At 41.0% G+C, this 22,174-nt stretch overlaps 2 protein-coding genes across 4 annotated transcripts in view; one reads left to right on the top strand and one right to left on the bottom strand.

The window, feature by feature from the left end:
• GPATCH2 (G-patch domain containing 2) overlaps positions 1–11,823 on the bottom strand; it is an 88,941-nt gene extending 77,118 nt beyond the window's left edge. For both annotated transcript variants that reach the window (XM_081114386.1, XM_081114387.1), the window contains exons 1-3: positions 11,708–11,823; positions 5,245–5,955; positions 1,550–1,611 (exon numbers count right to left, since the gene is read on the bottom strand). In XM_081114386.1, coding sequence (XP_080970512.1) covers positions 1,550–1,611; positions 5,245–5,955; positions 11,708–11,763 — 829 coding nt within the window. In that variant the 5' untranslated portion in view covers positions 11,764–11,823. The remainder of the gene's footprint in view (positions 1–1,549; positions 1,612–5,244; positions 5,956–11,707) is intronic.
• Positions 11,824–12,153: 330 nt separating this feature from the next.
• The window catches only part of SPATA17 (spermatogenesis associated 17), a gene marked incomplete at its 5' end in the record, with an annotated part of 63,000 nt that continues 52,979 nt past the window's right edge, over positions 12,154–22,174 (top strand). Inside the window, 4 exons of one of the 2 annotated variants that reach the window (XM_081114385.1) lie at positions 12,167–12,234; positions 15,696–15,785; positions 17,382–17,463; positions 22,111–22,161. In XM_081114385.1, the coding sequence (XP_080970511.1) occupies positions 12,167–12,234; positions 15,696–15,785; positions 17,382–17,463; positions 22,111–22,161 (291 nt within the window). Of the gene's footprint in view, positions 12,235–15,695; positions 15,786–17,381; positions 17,464–22,110; positions 22,162–22,174 lie in introns of both variants that reach the window. The other variant, XM_081114384.1, reaches the window with a different exon arrangement.

Below are 22,174 nucleotides of genomic sequence, written 5' to 3'. Positions count from 1 at the left end.
TAACACTATAACAAGAATTTCCATTAAAAAAAAGATAAAATGTTATGTGTTAGAACCAATGTGAAAAGCTAATCGTTTGGCAAAACTGTAGGGAAATCCAAGGCAGTGACTACCCACCCCACGTGAAGGAAAAACAAGCCTTAATCGCCTGCTGGGAATGAAAAGATATAAGACTACAGAGTTTGTTCTTTGCAGCAGATAATGGTATATATTAGCTTAATTTCATGATTTCTATGGAGTGTAAACGGGGGAAACAATCATGAACAGATGTGACTAAGTGAAATTAATCTAATTAAGTTCATTAAGAAATGGTTGTGAAAAAGGTGATTTTAAATGAAAAGTGACAATGCCACAGAGTTTACAATAAAACTGCAAATGACTACAGCGATGTATTTTTAAAACACAACACTATTCACAGTATATTCGAGAACATCCGAGAAGATAATGATGGATCAATGTAAAATTCAATTTGAAATGTGCCAAAGGTGTGAATCAACAGTATTTTGGGTATGTGTGTGTTTTAAGAACAATAGAGAGATGTATAAAAAGACAGTAAATACTAGCATAGTATTCTAAGCCACTCAATGTTTTTCAAAGATTGGTAGGCTTATCAAAATGTTACTTTAAAAAGTTTTTAATTTAATTTCATTACCAAAGTCAACATTTGTAATATAACTTTGGGGAAACATGTATTTTAATAATAATTTAGGTATATCTTAGTCCCAAGGTCCTACCATATTTCAGCAGAATCTCAAGTTTAAAAAGTCTATGGTTTTTAAAACAGTTATATATCTATTTATCCAGGACTAATGGTTCATAAGTAAGCAAACCATGATTATGTAATAATAATTTAAAGCAATAAATTTCATTGTTTTCCTTGGAACTTACTAATGTCCTCTAAAGACTCTCAGGAAATGAAATATTCCTGATTAAGTATTTGCATGTACACCTGCTGATATTTTCCTTCCAGAACAGGTAGTTTCACAATAAGGCTATGCTAAAGTAGGAATATCTCCAGGAAGTTTCAAAAATAAAAACCATCTAAGTGGTGAAACATTACTGTTGAACAGGTTACAATATTGAGCTTATGAAAATTGTCTAATCACAAACTAGACAGGACGCCTAAATGTCACAGCTGAATAAAAATGACAGATGACTTGCACATCCAACCTCAGAAATGCTTAAACAGACCGAAATACATTTGAATCAGGAGGAGAGTGGGGACCAGTGTCTTGTGAACTTGCTACAAGAGACACAACGGAAAGACTGCAGGCCTTCTCAATGAAGAAAATCCTCCCGTCATACCATTAGCTCCACATCCTCGCTTTGGGGATAATCAATTACTTCAGGTCATGAAGACAGGATGCTCTCCTCGAACGCCAGAGAACAACCCCACTCCACTCAGTAGCGTGTGTAAGGTAAAAGGATTGCAGTCCTCAACTTACGAAATGACTAGTAAGAAGTGAAACTTTGCAATGAAGACGCCCCCCCCCCCGCACCGCCCCCCCCCCCCCCCCCCCCCCCGTGCGAAAAAATGACATTTCAGTACCTTGCCTTCCCTCATCGTTGGTAAACAAGCCAGCATCCGTGCTGCTGAGGCTGCTGGAATCGCTGCAAGGAGGGAAGAGAGAAAAAAAAGATCAAAAGGACAATTGATCTCCCCGTTGTAACATTTTAAAGAGACGAGGCAGCTCAGGGGTGGAACTGGATGGAGCCTGACAAAGATCTGAAAGGAAACGAGATGGTTTTTGAAAATCTCCAACTGCAACTATCCTGGTTCCATTCACAACAGGGCATATTATTTTTGGCACATAAAACCCCAGGCATCTAATGGGACCCTGTCAGTAAGCCAGATGTGACTGCAACGAGGTGCTGACATAATGGATGTGTTTTATTATCTGCTCTCATCAAATGCTCACCACTGCCTTCTCACGCCATGCGATTCGGCCTGAGCCAGAACACCAGTGCTCAACAGAACAGGCAAGTCTCAGTCAGAGGCAGCCCGAGCCTCTCCCCAGCACCTGACATGCAAGGGCCGGGGCTGAAATGACTTTTCGCACCCACATCTGCAAATAGCCTGAGAAGGCATCACTGAAGAGTTCACAACCACTCTCTTACTTGGCAAGGAAGAAAAAAATTGACAGCGGAAACAATCCCTTATATCAACGTTAAGGTCCCTCTGAGCAAACACGGAGCAAAAAGGAGTATTTCCACCATAAAGGAGGGAGCAGGCAAAAGTAACAGGTGCTCATGACTTCCACTGAAGTTTGAGCATATGACAGAGTCAAAACGAACACACAAATTAAAACAGACAGTGGACATTCAAATGAGCCGAATCAGCTGTCACTGTTTGTCCCAATAGCAGCAATGCTTATGTGATACTATAGTTTAAAAAACATACAAAACAAGTCACATGATAAGAGAGGTTCAGCTTCTAAATAAATTGAATATGTTCTTTAAAAATTCTCATGTCCTCCCCTCTGACTATAATTCTTAATTTTCCAATCAGAAAATTACCCCAGCTGATCCAGTAACATGTAGAATTCCAGTAGCCTAACTTATTTAAAAAAACAAACATCCCAACCAGTTTTAAAATATTTAAATTGAGATTTTAGGGTTAAAATTATAAATGATATTTAGATCCAAATATATTTTCTGAATAGAAAATATTTATTAAAAAAAATAAATATAAACATAAAAAAATATATATAAGTGACACATTTTCCCAAGGAACTCTAAATTAGTATCTTTCCCTCTAACTTTCTTCAAATTAAGAGAATCTATGGAGCTCCCTGTACTGCACAAGTTTTAATGAAAGAAAATAAGACTTTTTAAGAGCATCAAATGCATGGTTTCTTATTTACAAACTTATATACTCTTCTTTCTCTCTCTTTAAAATATATTCTTATTGATTTCAGAGAGGAAGGGAAAGGGAGAGATAGAAACATCAATGATGATAGAGAATCATGGATCAGCTCCCTCCTACACGCCCCGTACTGGGGATCGAGCCCACAACCTGGGCATGTGGCCTGACCTGGAATCAAACTGTGACCTCCTGGTTCATGGGTCGATGCTAAACCACTGAGTCACACAGGCTGGGCTCAATTCTTATTTATAAATTCATTCCAAGGACATATACAGCTTGAAAAAGTTTGGAAGTAGTTTCAAAAAAAACTAGCTTTTAAGTTACAAGAAAACAGTTATTGAAGAAAGTTTAAATTAAAAGAAAAAAAATTGTTTTAATTTATTCAAGAGTGGGAACATCCTCCATGAAAATGTGTACCTTGACTGTGGATGGCTGGGTGGCCTTATCACACCTTAGGAACTCACATGCTTTTTACAATGAAAAGAAAGAGAGTTTCATCTAATTTCTCTCCCAAGGTAGATGTCTGTCAATAGAAGGCGGACATCAATAAAAGGAGGGGCTTGCACAATCAATCCAGAAAGCCAGCAATCTATGAATAATCCAGAACCGAGTATTTATCTCCTCTGCCACACACCCTCCCTCCCAGCCAGTGAGCAAGATAATTACTCTCAAGTCAAGCTAAGTGCCCCCCAGTCACAGTGGCCCAATGCTGACATACAAAGCATACAAATAATTCTCCCTCTGATATAAAAATGACAACTTTCTTGGAAGAAAAGCAGATGCTGTAAATTTCTCAAAGCCTTCCTGAAACATTTTTTAAAATAATTTTTACTTCTTTAGAAAAACTGCATACATGGCAAACCATCTGTAATAAAAGGCCCATTCTATAAAGTTTTACCAGGTCCTACTCATATCTGCAATCATAATCATATTTACAGACAAATATATATTATATACATGCTAATACAGTACTAATATATATTCCATAGCTCACAATCCACACGATAATAATGCCAGTCCTACAAATTAAAAAATCAAATACTCTTGCCCAGACCATCAGTAAGGAATGTTTTTTCTGCATCACAATCCCGCATTTGGTTTTAAGGACACAACTGAAAGGGTGAACAGTGTCAATACTTTCTCATTTCCTACAAGTAGCATTAGTTCTGTGTCACAGAAAAACGACCACTTACCTTTGGATGCTGTTAAAACAAGACTTATCACTGTGCTTTACCTGCTTTCCAGAACCGATGGTTTAGACCAGTAGTCGGCAAACTGCAGCTGGCGAGCCACATGCGGCTCTTTGGCCCCTTGCGTGTGGCTCTTCCACAAAATACCACGTGCGGGCGCGCACATACAGTGCGATTGAAACTTCGTGGCCCGTGCGTAGAAGTCAGTATTTTGTGGAAGAGCCACACTCAAGGGGCCAAAGAGCCGCATGTGGCTTGTGAGCCGCAGTTTGCCGACCACTGGTTTAGACCAAGCATGTCAAACTCGCAGCCCACGGGCCACATGCCTTGTTTATTTGGCCCATGTTAGCCTTGGGGTTTGACATGCTTGGGTTAGACTAACCATCAGAGGATCACTGCTTTTCTCCTTTGTCCAATGACAAGTTCAGGGGTTCCAGACAGTGAGGTGGGCTTTACAATTCACAAGTGGTCAGAATTCCTAGCAAGTTAGACTTCAAATGCCAAGCCACACAGGTTGAAGTGCTATTAACTCTTGATTCTCAATAATCAGAATAAACTGAAAGCCCTGGCCAGTGGGGCTCAGGTGGTTGGGCGTCATCCTGTGCACTGGAAGGCCGCCGGTTTGATTCCCAGTCAGGACACATGCCCTGGCTTTGGGCTGGCTTTCCGGTAGGGGGTGTGCAGGCAGGAGGCAGCCTATGGATGTTTCACTCTCTTCCTCTCCCTCTCTCTCTCTCAAACAAACAAACAAAAAACCAAAAAACAAACAAACAAAAAAGCAGCAAAAAAAATCTTAAAAAAAGTAAACTGATAATTTGTGAAACTAAAGAGAACCAATACTAAAACTCTATAATTAAATAATTATAAACCCAATTCTAAGAATTACCAATGTGCTATTATCCAAATGTACATCCTTTCCCATTGAAAATCTATTCCCTTTTCTCTTTGTAGCTGAAAATTAAGTCATTATGACACAATCAAAAGGCCGTGTAAAATCAAAGAAGCAATTCTGCTTTGGGCTGAACATCATAAATTATGAGCAACTATGACCATGGTTCAAGAGGAATGTCACTACCATTATTATAAATTATCATTATTCTAAAAAAAGAGAATTAATTAAAATACAAAACACATCCAACCACAGCACCGTACCCACCCGCCCTTCTATGTAGCAAACAGGAAAGCCACCTTTCACTCATGAGCTCGTCGGACACCTTCTGCTCTTCGTATTCCATCTTGTCCTTGGTCTGGCTCAGCTCCTCGCTGTCTAAAACCACGCCTTCGTCTTGGGTTTTGGGTCCCTGCCTGGGGACCCTCAGTTTCCGCTTCTTGACTTTGCTTTTGGCAAACTCCGGGTACTGGTACGCCCGGTCCTGGTCCATGTCCTGGTCCCTGCAGCCGTCGGGGGGCTGGGTCATGGGGCGCTTGCACGCGTCCTGCGGCAGGTCCAGGGCCATGCGCTTCACCTTCCTCCGGCGCCGCAGGCTGCGGCTCCCCAGGCCGTCCAAGGCCAAGTCCGCCTCGTGCCACAGCGGCCGCTTGCCCCGCACGCTGCTGGTCAGGGTGGACGCCGGCCTGCGCTTGGCCACCAGCATCTGGTCGTCGGAGTCGCTGTGATCTTGCTTATGGCTGGCGGGGTTCTCCCTGTAGTCCTTGCTCGGCTCCTCCAAGCTGGAGTCGGAGCCCTCGCTCAGGCCGTGGCCGGCCTCCCAGGGGTGGTGCGCGTTGTAGGACCTGCGCTTCCTCCCTCGCCTTTTCCGGGCCTGGCGTTTCAGGGGGCAGGACAGGCTCCGGGCGTGGTCCCCGGTCTCCGCAAAGCCGCCGCGGGCCTGCTCCGAGCTCTCCTCCAGGGCCGACACCAGATCGTGCACCAGTTCTTCCATCGTCCGGCTGAAATGCCTGGGTTGTTCAAGAAAGAAAAAGGGATCAACAAAGCCGTCAGCATGAGCCATGTTAACCTGGCGTGTGACCGCTGACGGCTCGGTCTACATCTGACCATAATTAATAGTTATGACAAAGGAATGTTCAAAAGCGATTTAATGTTCCTCTCCAAGGTATGAGAGCTTTAAATATACTGACTCGTGTTAAGCTCTTTTTTCTTGTAGAAGTTCTTTGATTAAACACAGGAGTTAGGTCAAGACAGAGTGAGCCTATCAGCAATGAAAGGTCTCAGGAATTTTATGTCTTTCCTGGGTGACTATGGAGAAGTTACTTCTGCCTCGGAAGCTGAGCTTTAGTCTATGCCTGGCCTTGCCTAGGGCCAGCTTTCCGGGATGGAAACAGAGAGAACTTTCTCAGCCCCCACCCCACACAGGCCTCTGCTCCCCACACACCCTGCAGTCCCCGCCAGGACAGGCCAGGGAGATGGAGAGACTGACGGGCCTTTAAGGTTTGTAATACAGTGGGGCCTTGACTTACGAGTTTAATTCGTTCCGTGACAGAGCTCGTAACTCAAATTACTCGTATGTCAAATCAAAAGTGAAGGAGTGAGACACGTGATGCTGGGCTGATGTTGTGGCGTTCACTGTGACGTTCGCTGCGCCAACTAGCAGTGGGGTATCTGAAGCTGGCTCGTAACCCGAATTTTAGCTCGCAACTCAAAGCAAAAAAATCGGCCGAGAGATGGCTCGTATCTCGAAAAACTCGTTAGTCGGGACACTCGTAAGTCAAGGCCCCACTATATGTGAAAAGAGTTTAATCAGACGCAAGGCATATATTCACACCACACTCATCTCAGAACCCAGGGACACAGAAACTATGTTCAAATTCAACGGGAGCCTCGCTGTTCTAAAATGGCCCATCATTTTCCTTAGCGTTCATCTGAAAGTCTCTTGGCCTTTTTAAATTATTACTTTAATAAAAATAAACAGAAACCGTTGAACTGTGTCATCAGTGAGGAAATGATCCGCTAGCCGGCAAGGATAGACATCTGTGTTCTTTGGGAATGTTTAGAAATTACACTGGTCCTTCTGGAACCAACTCTGGAAGATTCTAGATCAGCCGATGGACAGAGGGCCCAGGACTCTGATTTTATTTCTTAAACATGACAGGTAATTCAAATATGAAGATCATGAACAATCACATTAACAAGATACTCAGGATTTAGTTAAGTGAATGTGTCAGGTAAGGGCATACTATTGAAGGTGGTTTAAAGGTTTCCATACATATGGATGCTAAGACGCTACAGCAAGATCAGTGAGGTGCCTAACCAGGATTTAGGTAGAAGGTGGTAGAGGAAAAAGGAGTTGAAAGAGTCACATTTTAAAATTAAATAGTCCCCGGTCCCACAAGTTAGTATGAACACAGCAAGAGCACATCAGTACACCCAGCACATTTTGTCTCCCTTCCTTAACAAGATATTGCAGAGTGAAACATTTCAAGAAAGGTCCACAGAAGAGAATATAAGATGGAAGTGTTCTAGAAGTACTTAGGGAATCAACATATTCTAATTGTAGATTACACAATTTCTACCGTCTATAGCAGGGAGGGGTAGGCACACTTTTCCATAAAGGGCCTGATGGTAAACCTTTTAGGCCCTGCAGGTTAGTGGGTTTCTGTCAAAACTATCAACCTTCACCATCATAAGGGGGAAAATACCTCAGGCCATACGTGAGCGAATGGGTGTGGCTGTGCTCTAATTAAATTTAGTTACAAACCAGGTGATGGCAGGCCATGGTTTGCTGACTCCAGCTTTATAGACTCTCTGTAGTTCATAATTTCAGACACTCACAAGTTCCCGATAAAACTTTCAACTTTGTCTTTTCGTTTTAATGAGAACCTAAAAACAAACATCTTGTGATCCCACTGGACCTACCACCTATGAGGCAGCGCATACACAACGCTTGACAAACCACAGGTGCTTGACAAATCATAGATGTGAAAAAAAACAAAAACTGTTGGGTGAGCAAACTAATGAATGACCAAATAAATGAACAAACAGCCAAGGAAAAATATGACTTGACTACAAATTTAGCAACCCAGGTTTCAAAACTTCTGCCACATTAACGAGACACTCTAAGTCAGTGGTCGGCAAACTCATTAGTCAACAGAGCCAAATATCAACAGTACAAACGACTGAAATTCCTTTTGAGAGCCAAATTTTTTAAACTTAAACTATATAGGTAGGTACGTTGTTATTAACTTAGTTAGAGTACTCCTAAGCTGGCCTTTGCTAAAAACGTCCTCAATCTGATGGAGGTACGTTCGCTGAGGTCGACCCCTTCCAACTCTCCCATCCACACTCATCTTGTGTACTTGTTTCGTCTGTCTCCTTTCGTTCATCCTCTCTCTATGTCCAAACCATCTCAACATGCCTTTCTCAGTCCTCGACATAACATCTTCTTTCACTCCACAACGTTCCCTAAAATTAACTTAATAAACTTTACTTAAAGTTGTAAGTCAACTTCGCACTGTACGTGCGCGCCTGCATGGTATTTTGTGGAAGAGCCACACTCAAGGGGCCAAAGAGCCGCATGTGGCTCGCGAGCAGCAGTTTGCCAACCACTGCTCTAAGTGGTTAGTTAATAAGTGTGTCAGGTAAGGGCATACTATTGAAGGAGGTTTAAAGGTTTCCATAAATATGGATGCTAAGAAGCTATAGCAAGATCAATGAGTCATATGCCCAAAATCATACCGGCCATTGCTTTGATTTCTAATTGCTGAAACAGAAACTTGACTCAAACAAACCTGACAACATGAAATTAAAGACAATATAAAAGAGTCGTTAATTAAAAATGAACATTTTTCACTCTGCAGTTTTGCAGACCGAAAAATATATATATAATAAAAATACCAAATAGGAATGGAACTATAGAAACAAAGGTACTGAATCAACAGTTTACTTCAATGTTTTTTAAAAACAAAGCCACATCAAGTTAGATAGTATTGTTCAATATGCTAATTATCAATAACTTAATTTTAAAATTTGTTTAGTTCAATCTTTAAATATACTTCCTCCAAAACCCCAGAAATTGACTTTAATTATAAATTATTAATAATGTAAAAATAAAGAAAAGTGTATCTTAATACTAAATGTTATTTGTCCACCAAATGAATCAAATTTTAAAAAGTTAACATTAGATTAACCAATTTAGATATACTTTGGATCCTAATTTCAAAAATGTATGTGAGTGATGAGGCAGGAAGTTGCAGACACTCAAGCTATTATAACTTTCTTTATAAAAACATAATATGCATCACTTATAAGATTAACTTGAACAAAACGTATATATTCCTTTCCCAACACATAAAAAGTCACAGGATCTTTATTATTTAATTGTATAAAACTTTTCTTCTTTAGGCTTCCTTACTATAAAATATAGTTATTCTACTTTGCAAATTAAATTAACAAAGAGATAAATTACCCAATTGGTGCCTAAAAGCAGTAGTCAATATGAGAGTTAAATACATCAGGAATTCCAGTTGGTTAACAAATCCAGGCATATTCTTTCCAGTTCACATATTCCTTAAGATATTGTACATTATTCCTTAAGATATTGTAGATTACATAGGCAGTATATGTGGATTGTTTAAGAATTTTTGTAAATATACTGGAATCATACTGCAAATATGACACTTGGGCACGTTACTTAAGTTATATTTGCCCCTCTCACCATCTATAAAATGCAATAATAAAAATAAAATCTCAAAAGATTTTACATAAGATGATATGATATGTATGTAAAACCTCCCAACAAGTAACAACTTGGTAGTACCCATCCCCATGGGCACTGGGATCTCACCACGGGCATGAAACTTACATGCACAGTATAGTAAATGTCCCATCAATGAATAAAAAAAAAAGTCCAGTAAGAAATGATGAATGACAGGATGGCTGCGCAGATAAACTAGAAAATAAAGGTTCCAGTTGTCTGAAACACATTCATTCTGCAAAATCAAGCATGATTTTAAGAATTTCATTCAAAATTATTAAGTGCTAGGCACTATTTGATACTCTGGCGTCATACGGGTGAGTTGTATGCTGCCAGATGAAAATAGGGTAGGCTCTTTCAAAGAGAACTGTATTATAAAGAGGTGCCTAACCAGGGTTTAGGTAGAAGGTGGGAGAGGATGGAGTTGAAAGAGTCATATTTTTCAATTAAATAGTCACCTGTCTCACAAGTCAATATCAACACAGCAAGAGCAGACCAGTCTACACAGCACATTTTGTCTCCCTTCCTTAACACAGAGCTTGAATAGTGAAACATTAAGAAAGATACCCTGGAGATGTTATTCTGGGTGATGGAAGTGTCTTATATTTTGTGGGGTGTGGTGGTTGCACAGTATATCCACTGCCAAAACAAAAAATACTAAACACATAAGACATATATGTCTTACCCTAAGCTAAATGACATCACCATTGTAAAAAAATAAAATGTGCTCCCTGCTTTTCTGAATGGAAAATGTGAGAATTTAAAAGCAGCACAATCTATAATTCATTATAAAATGAACTACAGGATGATCTGATCACTTTCCAAACAAGATATTCTTTTAACTATTCAGATGAGAAATTACTGGGATTCCCTGTGTTCTCGATTGTTGCCTGATCTAGGAATGGACATACTTTTTTTTTTAGCCACATTTCACCTGTTGCTCCACACTGGCTGTTTGAGAATTCATTGTCTGTGGGAAATCTGCTTGTTTGTTTCACTGCTCGCCTTGGGTACGCTTGGAGGAAAAGATCATGGGAAGAAACAGGACAGGCATGGGCATTTTCAACTAGAAATCCGGCCCCCAGCTCTAGGACTGGAAAATGCAGGGCGATGTTGGACAGGTCACTCCAGGATCCTGTGCCAGTAATAACCTTCTACCACAGGGCTGTCCTAAGGACACAGTGGGAGCACTTGGAAGAGTCCAAGCAATATATCACGCAGTGGTTCTCAACCTTCCGGCCCTTTACATACAGCTCCTCATGTTGTGACCCCCAACCATAAAATTATTTTCGTTGCTACTTCATCACTGTCATGTTGCTACTGTGATGAATCGTCATGTAAATATCTGATAGGCAGGATGGTCTTAGGCGACCCCTGTGAAAGAGTCCTTCGACTGCCAAAGGGGCCGCGACCCACAGGTTGAGAACCGCTGTAAGTGACATGGGTTGACAAGACACTGTAGCGGTAGTCAAGCCCCAGACTTCATCCTGGCAAGTACATGTCCTTAGGGAACTCCGTATCTATCTCATTTGAACTGGAATAGAATGTTCAAGGGACAGAAACGGGTTACTCCCACTCCAAAAAAGGGGGTGGGGGGCGGGGCGCTGGGTGGGTGGGGTCGCTTCCTCTACCAAACTTCCAGAACTCTAGATCCCTGGAATGTGATCTGCTGTGACCTAGTCCATTTTAAAAGGTAGATGCGGGCGTTGGGCCTGGCTCAGACCCATGCTTCCGGTCCCTAAGCGTGTCAACCATCACTGGGAAGTGACCTGCCCAGGGGTACGGAAAGCTTGGCTCCTAAAATGCCGCGGCGTGTCAGGCGAGCCACCAGCCGGAGTCTGCCGAACGCCCTCCCCGAGCTCCAGTACACCCCCCGCGGACCGCGTGCATCCCTGCCTGCGGCCCACCCGCCCCCGCTCCCGCCCCCTGCCACGCCAGGTACGGCGGCCTCGGGCCGGCATCCCCGTCCTGTGTCTCCTCCCCAGGGCCGCCCGCCTCACCAGCGGTTCCCGGCGGCTGGAGCTCCGATCGGTGGGCGCCCGGCGGCCCCGAACATTAACGACACCCAGGAGCCTGGCCTCGAGGCTCAGGCCCGAGAACTACCTCCAATCGGCGCAACCCCAGCGACTGGCGCCGAGCGGTTCAGCATTTTGAGCGGAGCTTCCGGGAACCCGATGGAGGCGGAAACCGGAAGTCGGAAGCAACCACTCGTCCTCTCCCCCCCATCACCACGCTGTCTGCCTCACCTGGAATCGCCTGCTTTGACTCACAGAGGCAACGAAAGTAAATTTTTATTCTACTCAAAATATACTGTTTTTTTTTCTAATGTTTTAGAAACACATAGGGTGGGGAAAAATGGAGGAAACCAAAGTTGGACCCCCCTGGATCTGCCTGATGGTTTGACCCGGTTGCCTTGGAGACCGGTAGCAACATCAGTGGGAGAGCCGACGCCGGAGGCGATGGCCTCGCTAGCCCGGCTGCAGGCGCGGTGCGCGCTCTTAGGACATCAGTACTACTTTAGGAACAGGTAAGCCATCCACGGGGACCGCTCAGCGCTGGCTTGGACTGTAGCTGTTTTTCAGCAGAGGTTTCCTAACAACAAGTTTTCTCATTCAAGAAGTAGAAGCCTGCCCTTCATTTGTTGGCTGCGAACATAATCACAAGTTTAAAAGTAGTAGTACCATACAGGGGATTATCCTTAGGGAGTGGAGGGGGGCGTAGATATCAGCTTGAGATGATTTAAGTAAAAGCCCGGCGTAAATAAAATTGTGAAATGGGGTGTTGGTGTTTTTTTTTACACCGTCACTCCTCAGTTGGATGAAAAGAGCTTTAATAACCTGATGTAGGTCACCTGGACTCCCCTGTCTGGGTGAGCTAGTGTGTCCCCCATACCTGGGAATTGGTGCCTCCATTATTTCAAAAACATCATTGAACTCTGTTCTGTGACTCGTTTGTCTCCGTAAGTGGACAGTATCTAAACTATTTGGGATAATTAGTATCGGTATATTAATTAATAGGAGAGGGTTTACTGGGCACGTGGGCGATCATCACAGCACAAAGTATAGATTAGGCATAGTGTCTGCCTTTAAGGAGGTTGACATCCTTGAGACCTAAGAGTGAAATGATATTCAAAAACTAGTAATTTTACACATCAATATATCTTATAATAGAGGACAGCTAGTATTAGTATTTTATTCCTGGTATCTAAAATAGTTACAAAGTATATGATAATGAGAAGGAAAAACGATTGGGTTTTTAAGCTAGTATTTATTCAGTAGCTAATACATGGAATTCAGAGTGAGCACAGTATGTTAATGTGCAAAATGCATAGTTTTTGCATATTAACATATTTAACCACACATTTTTTCATTTCCTATTTATTGTCAGTTAATTTGTGGCCATTGATGGTGCACAGGAATATAGTGTTATCCAGGGTTATAGTGCTTATTTCTAGTTGATGATGAAGTGTCTAGGAACTTCCAGCTTTTTCTCGATGTTTTATTACATTCCCATTAATACTTTTGGTCTTTCATCATTAATAATTCATTTAGTATTCATTGTGATAATACTGATCATAATAAATTTATTTCAAATTCATGCTGATGTCATATTTTATTCACTGCTATAGGATTTTCATCGTAATTTGGAACTAATTAATATACCATTAAAATAAAGTGTTACCCACATTTTTCATTTTAAACATAAAATGTCTAGCAGTTCATGACATATTGTATGAGTATTCAGCAGCCCAGTGGTAATCCAAATATCTGTAAATTTCATTTTTAAGCAGTTTTTAAAATAGGAGCAACAGATAAATGTGTATAGAAGTCAAATTTCAGCACATAAGTTAAAACTTAGTAGTAAGTGAACTACTAGATATTTTTAAAATGTTGCCCTTTAAGATATATAGTTCTAATAAGTATAGGACAATACTTGTGCTTGGATTTATATACATTATTATTTATAACTCCAAAATGAAACAATTTAATTTTGCTCTTGACTATGTATTATATGTTAGCATTATTACCAGGAGATATTAGAATACATAAACTCAAAGTAGATAATTTGATTGCTTATCTTTTGCATGTCTAACAACAATTATAAGTAAAGGGTAAGTTCAAACTACACATTAGTTCAAAGGACATATAGCTGTATCTATACACCTATTCATACTTTTCCACCCTCTTTTGCAAAGGTAGTCAGTGCTAATTATTGGTGGGAAAGAAGAGACAGCTGTGCTCAGTCATTTAAATAGAGACCATTAGGAAGAAGGAAAATAGATCTACTGTGATATTAAATGTTAATGGCAACAGTGGGTTAAATAACCTTAAGAAACCATTTAATCCTGTTATCATGACTTTCACTTCTCATCAGCCTTATTGAGTGAAGTTATTCTTTCCTTATCTTCCGCATGCTCTTCTTGGTTGTTGTCTTTTTAAAATATGGTTTTATTGATGAGGGAGGGAGGGAGGGAGGGAGAGAGAGAGAGAGAGGAGAGAGAGAGAGAGAGAGAGAGAGAGAGAGAGAGAGAAAGGGAGGGAGGGGGAGAGTGAGAGAAAGAAGAAGAAGAAAGAAGAAAGAAAGAAAGAAAGAAAGAAAGAAAGAAAGAAAGAAAGAAAGAAAGAGAGAGAAAGAAAGGGAAAGGGGAGGGGAGGGGGAGGGGGAGGGGGAGACAGAAACATGGCTGCCTTCTGCAGGCCCTGCACTGGGGATCGAGCCCACAACCCAGGTATGTGTTCTGCCCAGGAATCGAACCATGACCTGATTAATAGGTTCACGCTCTACCACTGAGCCACACTGGCGGGCTGCACTCTTGCACATCTGGATCACTGCCTTTGATGCAAATTTTGGTTCCTCCCTCTGCTTTTGTGGTTCCTTTTCAGTCAGACTTTCTGGGTAACTCTCCTGCTTACCTAGAACTCTCATCCACCTCCTTGTTTCTCCAACTATTTGTCACTGACAGCTTAACAGCTCATCCTATTTTTCTTTCTGTCAGCCAACATCATAGTATTGTCTAAGAATTTTTATTGTTTCATGTCTTTTTACTTTCTATTCTGTTTTTCTTCTAATTATGATGAATAAACGTAATGAAGTCTATATACTTAACATAACCTACAATGACAACAAAAAAATAACCTCTCTCCAAAAAACATAATTCTGAGGGAATTGCGTTTAAAATCAAGAAATAAATGACTGGCCATTCTTCATTCACTCAGCAAACATAAAGTGCTAATTATGTGCCCAGCAGCATTCTGGGAGGGAAATCCCTCTGTAGCCCACAGTAGTTGCCCTCAGCAATATCACTGCATCAAATGGAGGGGGGAAAGGAGAATGGTAATGATCGCTAAAATGCAGATGGAAGTGTGTCTTCATTGAACCTCTTCGGGCTGTAAGTTAATAGATCTGATGACTGCATTTTGTATCTCTTTATCTCTTTATAACCCCCATGGCCCTCTCCCCTGCCTCCTTTAACTGAAATGGACTTTCTGAGAATTCTATCTAGAATTGGCATTCTGTGATAGATTTATTTTACTTAGAGGCGATTCATGTAACTGATGTGTTGACTGAAATATGCAGACATTTTAATCCTGCGTGGTAGGTTTTAAAAAAAATAAAATAAAAACTACCACACCGTTTCTTTATTTTCTTATAACATCAGTTGCAAATTAGTTAGTTGCAAAGTAAGTGATCATAAAAAATGTTTAAAAAGTAAACCTGTTGAAAGCACATGGTCCCTCAGAGAAAGGTTCATTTTTCTAAACGTAGCTCTTGATTTCTGAAATGCTTTATTCCTATTTAGTTTTTTTAAAATTTATCTTTATTGTTGAAAATATTACAGATGCCCCCGCCCCCTTTTTTAATTTTATTTAAAATGACGTTTGAATGATCATGACCATTTTGGAAGAAAATAAATATTAATTTTAACTGATTGGCTTGCTTTAGAGTCATATTTGTCACTAATGAAAAGTTTCTTTTTTTTTTTTTAAGTGTTGTGGATGCATTTAGAAAAAAAGAGAATGAGGCAGCAGTTAAAATCCAGAGCTGGTTTCGAGGATGTCAAGTTCGGACGTATATCAGGTATATTGATTTTGTCATTGAAAATTCAGATATACCATAAAAATATACTCCTTACAAAATGTAACTTATGCATGTAGTACTCACTTCAAGTAATCTTTTATGTTACTGTAATGAAGCTAATGAATTATATAATGTCCTTTTTTAAAAATATATTTTATTGATTTTCTACAGAGAGGAAGGGAGAAGGATAGTTAGAAACATGGATGAGAGAGAAACATCGATCAGCTGCCTCCTGCACACTCCCTACTGGGGATGTGCCCACAACCAAGGTACATGCCCTTGACTGGAATCAAATCTGGGACCCTTGAGTCCGCAGGCCGACGCTCTATCCACTGAGCCAAACTGGTTAGGGCTATAATGTCCTTTTTAAAAATATAAATATTTTGGTCATTTTTCCTACATATCAGAAAACTAAATTATATTGACCATTTCTTGACTTGCAACTATTCTCAATATTGTAAACATACTTGACAAAATTCTTTTCTTCAAATTCCACTGGATGTCACAAATGACTGGTATTAATAGCAATTAATTCATTGACTGGTAAGAAAGAAGAAAAACGAAACAAAGAGAACGCTATTCCAATTTTTGCCAACAAGTTGGTAAATGATACCAGAACGATACCATTCCTATTGCAAAGGGATTGAAGTTGATCCTTAACTGATCCACTTTTTCTTCAGTGCTCAAACTGTCCTTCAGCTTCCCTTCCATCCTGAAAAAAATATTTTCCTGGATAAGGTGAAGGACGAATATGCCTCACCAGTAATAATTCAGAATTCAGGTGGAGATCATACTGTGTATGTCCTTAAGTTATTAGCTAGTAGGAACCAGACATGCAAATTAAAGTGTGATGTTTTGCCTGGCCGGTGTGGCTCAGTGGTTGAGCATTGCCCCATGAACCAGGAGGTCATGGTTCGATTCCAGGTCAGGGCACATGCCTGGGTTGCAGGCTGGATCCCCAGAAGGGGGCCTGCAGGAGGCAGTAGATCAATGATTCTCTCTCATCATTGATGCTTCTATCTCTCTCTCCCTCTCACTTCCTCTCTGAAATCAGTAAAAATATATTTTAAAGTGTGAAGTTTTCATCTTTGATCACAGTAAACTAAAAACATGGCAGCAAAGAGAGTCTTTTGAATTCGGCAGACGAACACAACATTCACCTAGACAGACTGAGTAATATAAGGAAAGAATGGAGAGGGGAACCGTGTCCTGACCTCAAGACTTACTTCTAAATTCCGTGATTCACAGCAACAGTGCCTGGCTTATCTCTCAACATGTCACCATGACTGGTTTTATTGTCTTAGAATTAACAAATATTTTAGAGAGTAAAACATTGAAGAATAATTTGGAATTTTAAAGAAATTATTTAATCAGCAGCTCCTAAAGAAATACTGAGTCATTATCTATACCTTTCTTTTTCTACTTCTAGAAATTATGAATTATATCCCAGAATGGCAACTCTCCACTTTTTGAAAGCACACACTCACTTGGCTTTGAATTTGATCTTTTGTATTGCAGGAAGGTATATTCTAAGCAGGTTGTCAGAGATATTTTTGTTCCAGTGAAAGCGTATTAATAAGTATATTTTTCACTCAGGTATTTACACAGAGTTGTAACAGTTATTCAGAAATGGTGGAGAAGTTACTTAGGAAAGAAATGTTATCAACACAAGATAAAGGTAAATATTACACAACTTATATATGGTAGCATTAAAATTATACAATATACCATAACTCATTCACTTCAGTCAGATTTAGAGGTAATTTCAAAGTTATTTTTGGTAAATATTTACGTACAAACAAAATTGGATTTAATTTTTAGTGTGAATCCTCTTCTGAGAGGCCATTCCTGATTTTCCAGTGGAGAAGTGATGACTTGTTTCTTTGCACCCAAATGACACCAGAGGCTTTATTTTTGTAAAAGAACCTTTCACAGAATATATACCTATACGTGCTTATTTGTTGATGATTTTTCTCTACTTTTTAGATGGTGAGTAGACACTGTAGCTTGTTCATTTTTGGATCACCAACATTTAGACTAATCTCTGGCCCATAACACAGCCAATAAACATCAACTGAGCCTGGGTGGTGTGGCTCAGTGATTGAGCATCAACCTATGAACCAGGAGGTCACGGTTTGATACCCGGTCAGGGCACATACCCAGTTGCGGGCTCGATCCCCAGTGTGGGGTCTGCAGGAGGCAATCAATGATTCTCTCTCATCATTGATGTTTCTCTTCTCTCTCTCTCTCTCTCTCTCTCTCTCTCTCTCTCTCTCTCTCTCCCTCTCTCTCTCTCCTCCCTCCCCCCCCCCCACCCTCGTGGTGGGGTTTGGGCAGAGGCAAGAATCCGAGGAAGATAATAAATAGGAAAGCAGAGACACAATGTCACAGGAATCAGGGGCGAAAACCGTTAGACAGAGTGTCAACAGTCTCAAATGTGGCCAAGCTCAAACAGCCAGTGGGCCGTGCAACGACCGAAGTCCTGGGTCTCCTTAGACAGCCCCCCTCCAAACTCTACCATATCTGGGTATTTCTCTCCAGCTTCTACAGCAGGGGTCCTCAAACTGCGGCCCGCGGGCCACATGGAAATACAAATACTGTATTTGTTCCCGTTTTGTTTTTTTTACTTCAAAATAAGATATGTGCAGTGTGCAGAGGAATTTGTTCATAGTTTCTTTTTAAACTATAGTCTGGCCCTCCAACGGTCTGAGGGACAGTGAACTGGCCCCCCGTTTAAAAAGTTTGAGGAACCCTGGTCTACAGCATCCTCACAGTGGCACCAGCTAGCTTCCCTAGCCCTGAAGTGCCGCACATCCTCCACTCCCACGCCCGCATTAACCCACAGTTTCACAGCCCAGTTCTAATCTTCTTCTGTGCTTTGCCTCTGTCTTGTTTCCTGGATGCCTATTGCTTTTGATTTTTAAAATTTTCTTTTAAAAAAAAATATGTTTTTATTTATCTCAGAGAGGAAGGGGGAGGGAGAGAGAGAGATAGAAACATCAATGATGAGAGAGAATCATGGATAGGCTGCCTCCTGCCTGCCCCCTACTGGGGATCAAGCCCACAACCCAGGCATGTGCCCTGACCAGGAATTGAACCCTGACCTCCTGGTTCATAAGTCGATGCTCAACCACTGAGCCACACAGGCTGGGCTTGCTCACTATTTTTAGTTTTGGCTAAGAGATCCCCCTCATAATAACCGTCACTGTGTCCCAAGCCCCTTTATCTGATGAGATTGACATGGTTGCTTCTACAGGCATTTTTATTTCTCTTCATTAGGTAGGTAAGTGTTTCTTCTATAGATGAGAAAGTGTCCAATTTTAAAAATAAACTTCTTTATAGAACTTCCAAATAAGTTATAAGTTAATAAGTCAACACTTAGCACCCTTTGATGTCAGGGCATAAAACTGAAACATCATAGATTTTTTTCCCTTTAGGGTCTTGCCTTTTAGATAAACACCTAAGTCTGAATAACTTAAGACTCTGCCTTACTAATATTAACTTAAAACTTTATTGCCCTGGCTGGTTTGGCTCAGTGGATAGAGCGTCAGCCTGCGGACTGAAAGGTCCCAGGTTCGATTCCGGTCAAGGGCATGTACCTGGGTTGCGGGCACATCCCCAATAGGAGATGTGCAGGAGACAGCTGATTGATGTTTCTCTCTCATCGATGTTTCTAACACAATCCCTCTCCCTTCCTCTCTGTAAAAAATCAATAAAATATATATATTTTAAAAACTTTATTAACATAGTTTCACCTAATTATGAAATGAATTTAGTTTGGCTCACCTGCTTTTAAAGATTCTATTAATAGCAACTGGGAGAAAGAATGTAATTGACTTTTAATTGTTTTGTGTGTGGAAAAAATACAAGTTATTTTAAAAATCAGCTGTTGATTATCACCAGTTTGGTATCGGTTGCCAGCAAACAAGGCAAAGCATATGCCACAAATACTCATGATTATTTGGTAATAAATCATTTTAATGATTCTACTCAAAATGATGCAATGAGGGTGACACTGATGTGGGAAATAATGAAGTCCCAGGCCCATCCGCTCTGGTATCCAGATGTGCATGGGCTTTCAAGATTCCACTGCCACCATTCCAGCACAAATATTGTCTCTGTATCACCCTTGCTAGCAAGGAAAGCCAGTTGATCTGGTCAAGTTTGTATAGATATATTACTCAAAATGGTCTCACATATGGTTTTTTGGTGTGGTGTGTGTGTGTGTACTTTAGGGAATTGAAAATAAAGGTGACACCAATTACTGGTTCACACAAGACCGACTCATTGGAATCAAAGTGCTCTTCCACCTTTTAACTATACAATTGAGAATCCTGAGGCCTAAAAGTTGTATCTCTCTTTCCTCTTCTCTTAGAATAAAATTGAATCTCTTAGGCCATTGATCGGCAAACTGCGGCTCGCGAGCCACATGCGGCTCTTTGGCCCCTTGAGTGTGGCTCTTCCACAAAATACTGGCTCTTCCACAAAATACTGACTTCTGCGCACGGGCCACGAAGTTTCAACCGCACTGTACGTGCGCTCCCACACGTGGTATTTTGTGGAAGAGCCACACTCAAGGGGCCAAAGAGCCGCATGTGGCTCGCGAGCCGCAGTTTGCCGACCACAGTCTTAGGCAGTCTGGATTTCATTGAGAGCTGGAGGACATGCTTCTCGCAGCACCAGGGGTGGTCCCTCCCGTGATGACCATCACGGTGTCCCAAGCCCCTTTATCCATGACAGTCTTCACAACAACTCTCGAAAGTAAGGAGAGTCCTATTGTGTGGGGCTGGGATGCAGGCTGGGCGACCTTCAGGCACGTATTCAAAGCCACAGGCCTCTAAACGCAGCCTGAGGAATGGAACCCGGGTCGGTGGCCGAAAAGCTCCCACACACTCAGGGATGCCTACTGAACAGCAGTGTGATAAAAATAAGGAACATCTTATTCTGAACCCCAATTTTTTTCCAGTATGTGATTTCCAATAGGTGTCTCTTGCATAAAAATACTTAATGTTCATACCTGCCTCGATATGCCTTGAAGAAGTAGGATCTTAAAGAAAGTACTTGGAATTCACCTCCAACACCAAGAAGTACGCCTTGATTGCGAAAACAAAGACGGTGAATTGAGAATGAAGTCCCGCCGTTGTGTTCATTTGTGAATAACATATTGCAGCCAACTGTTCCCTAATTGCCCGGACTGTTGATGAATAAGCCAGCCCTGCTCAGCACAGACAATTTGCTTTGGATCAGACCGGGCAAGGCAAACAATACTAATTACAGCGGAACCCTTTCCTACAAATGCCTATGTGTTGCGGGGAAAGGGAAAAAAAAAACAAACCCCTATGTAAAAAGAGAAGGCACTTGTCTCTCATTTTGCCTGACACAGCACCTGTTACCTGGGCTCTAGAAACTATTAATCGCACGAATTTTGAATAAAAATGGATCATGTTGTATTTCATGTTGGGAAAAACATGTGTATTTTATTCCTTTGCTGTGTATTGCCCTCTCATGACCTTGGTTAATTTTATATGTTTAATTAAAAGATGGGATGGATGGGGAAGCTTTATTTCAAGCAGTATTTTCATTGAAATAAGCGATGGTGGCAAATGGGGATTTGCTAGAACAGAGACATGCCTATTAATAGACAGGAGTGTCTCTACCAGAAAGGAACCCAGACTTTCGGAAGTCTTCCCTGTATCAGGGGATTTGCTGTAACGAGATATCATTGTATTTATGGTTTTATGGTGTTAAAATGAATGTTAAACGGAACCGAATTCCCGAGCATTCCTCGGGAGGCAGCTAAGTACAGAGCATTTTGTACAGATGGTTGGAAGGCACAATTTTCCTCCATCGCTGCATCCCCATCCTTGAATGCTTTCGACTGAAGACAGCCTTTCTTTGAATTTTTCATTAAACCAGACGTCTTGAAATATGAATTCCTTTTATGTTTCTGTGAGTTTTGGCTAAGAGAGCCCCAGTGAATAAATCATACAATGCTACGTGTCACCAGCACTTGTGAATATTTCTGCTTTGTTATTCTATTCTCAGTAGAGCTCCATTGATTATCAAACTCAGCGGAGAGCATTTTATGATCATATATCTCCATTAGCGCCTAGTTTGACTACCATAGATTTTTCTGGTTAAGCCTGCATTATGTATTAGGAAGCCTATCTCTTCAATACAAAGTTTGATTTCATTTTTCTAAGCCTCAAGCTCTTATTATGTATTATGTATAAAGATTCTTATCTTTTATATGTAAGAAAAAGCTGCACTGTCTTTGTGTAACTGAAATATATGCCATCTTTTTTTTCTTCTTCTTGATTCACAGTTAGCATATCATGATATGAAGATGAATATCTACAATGCAATGGCTGTCAGGGTAAATATTTCTT

This window comes from Myotis nattereri (assembly GCF_964212035.1).
Source record: "Myotis nattereri genome assembly, chromosome: 20".
Taxonomy (NCBI): domain Eukaryota; kingdom Metazoa; phylum Chordata; class Mammalia; order Chiroptera; family Vespertilionidae; genus Myotis; species Myotis nattereri.
This window is presented reverse-complemented; position numbering and strand designations above follow the sequence as displayed.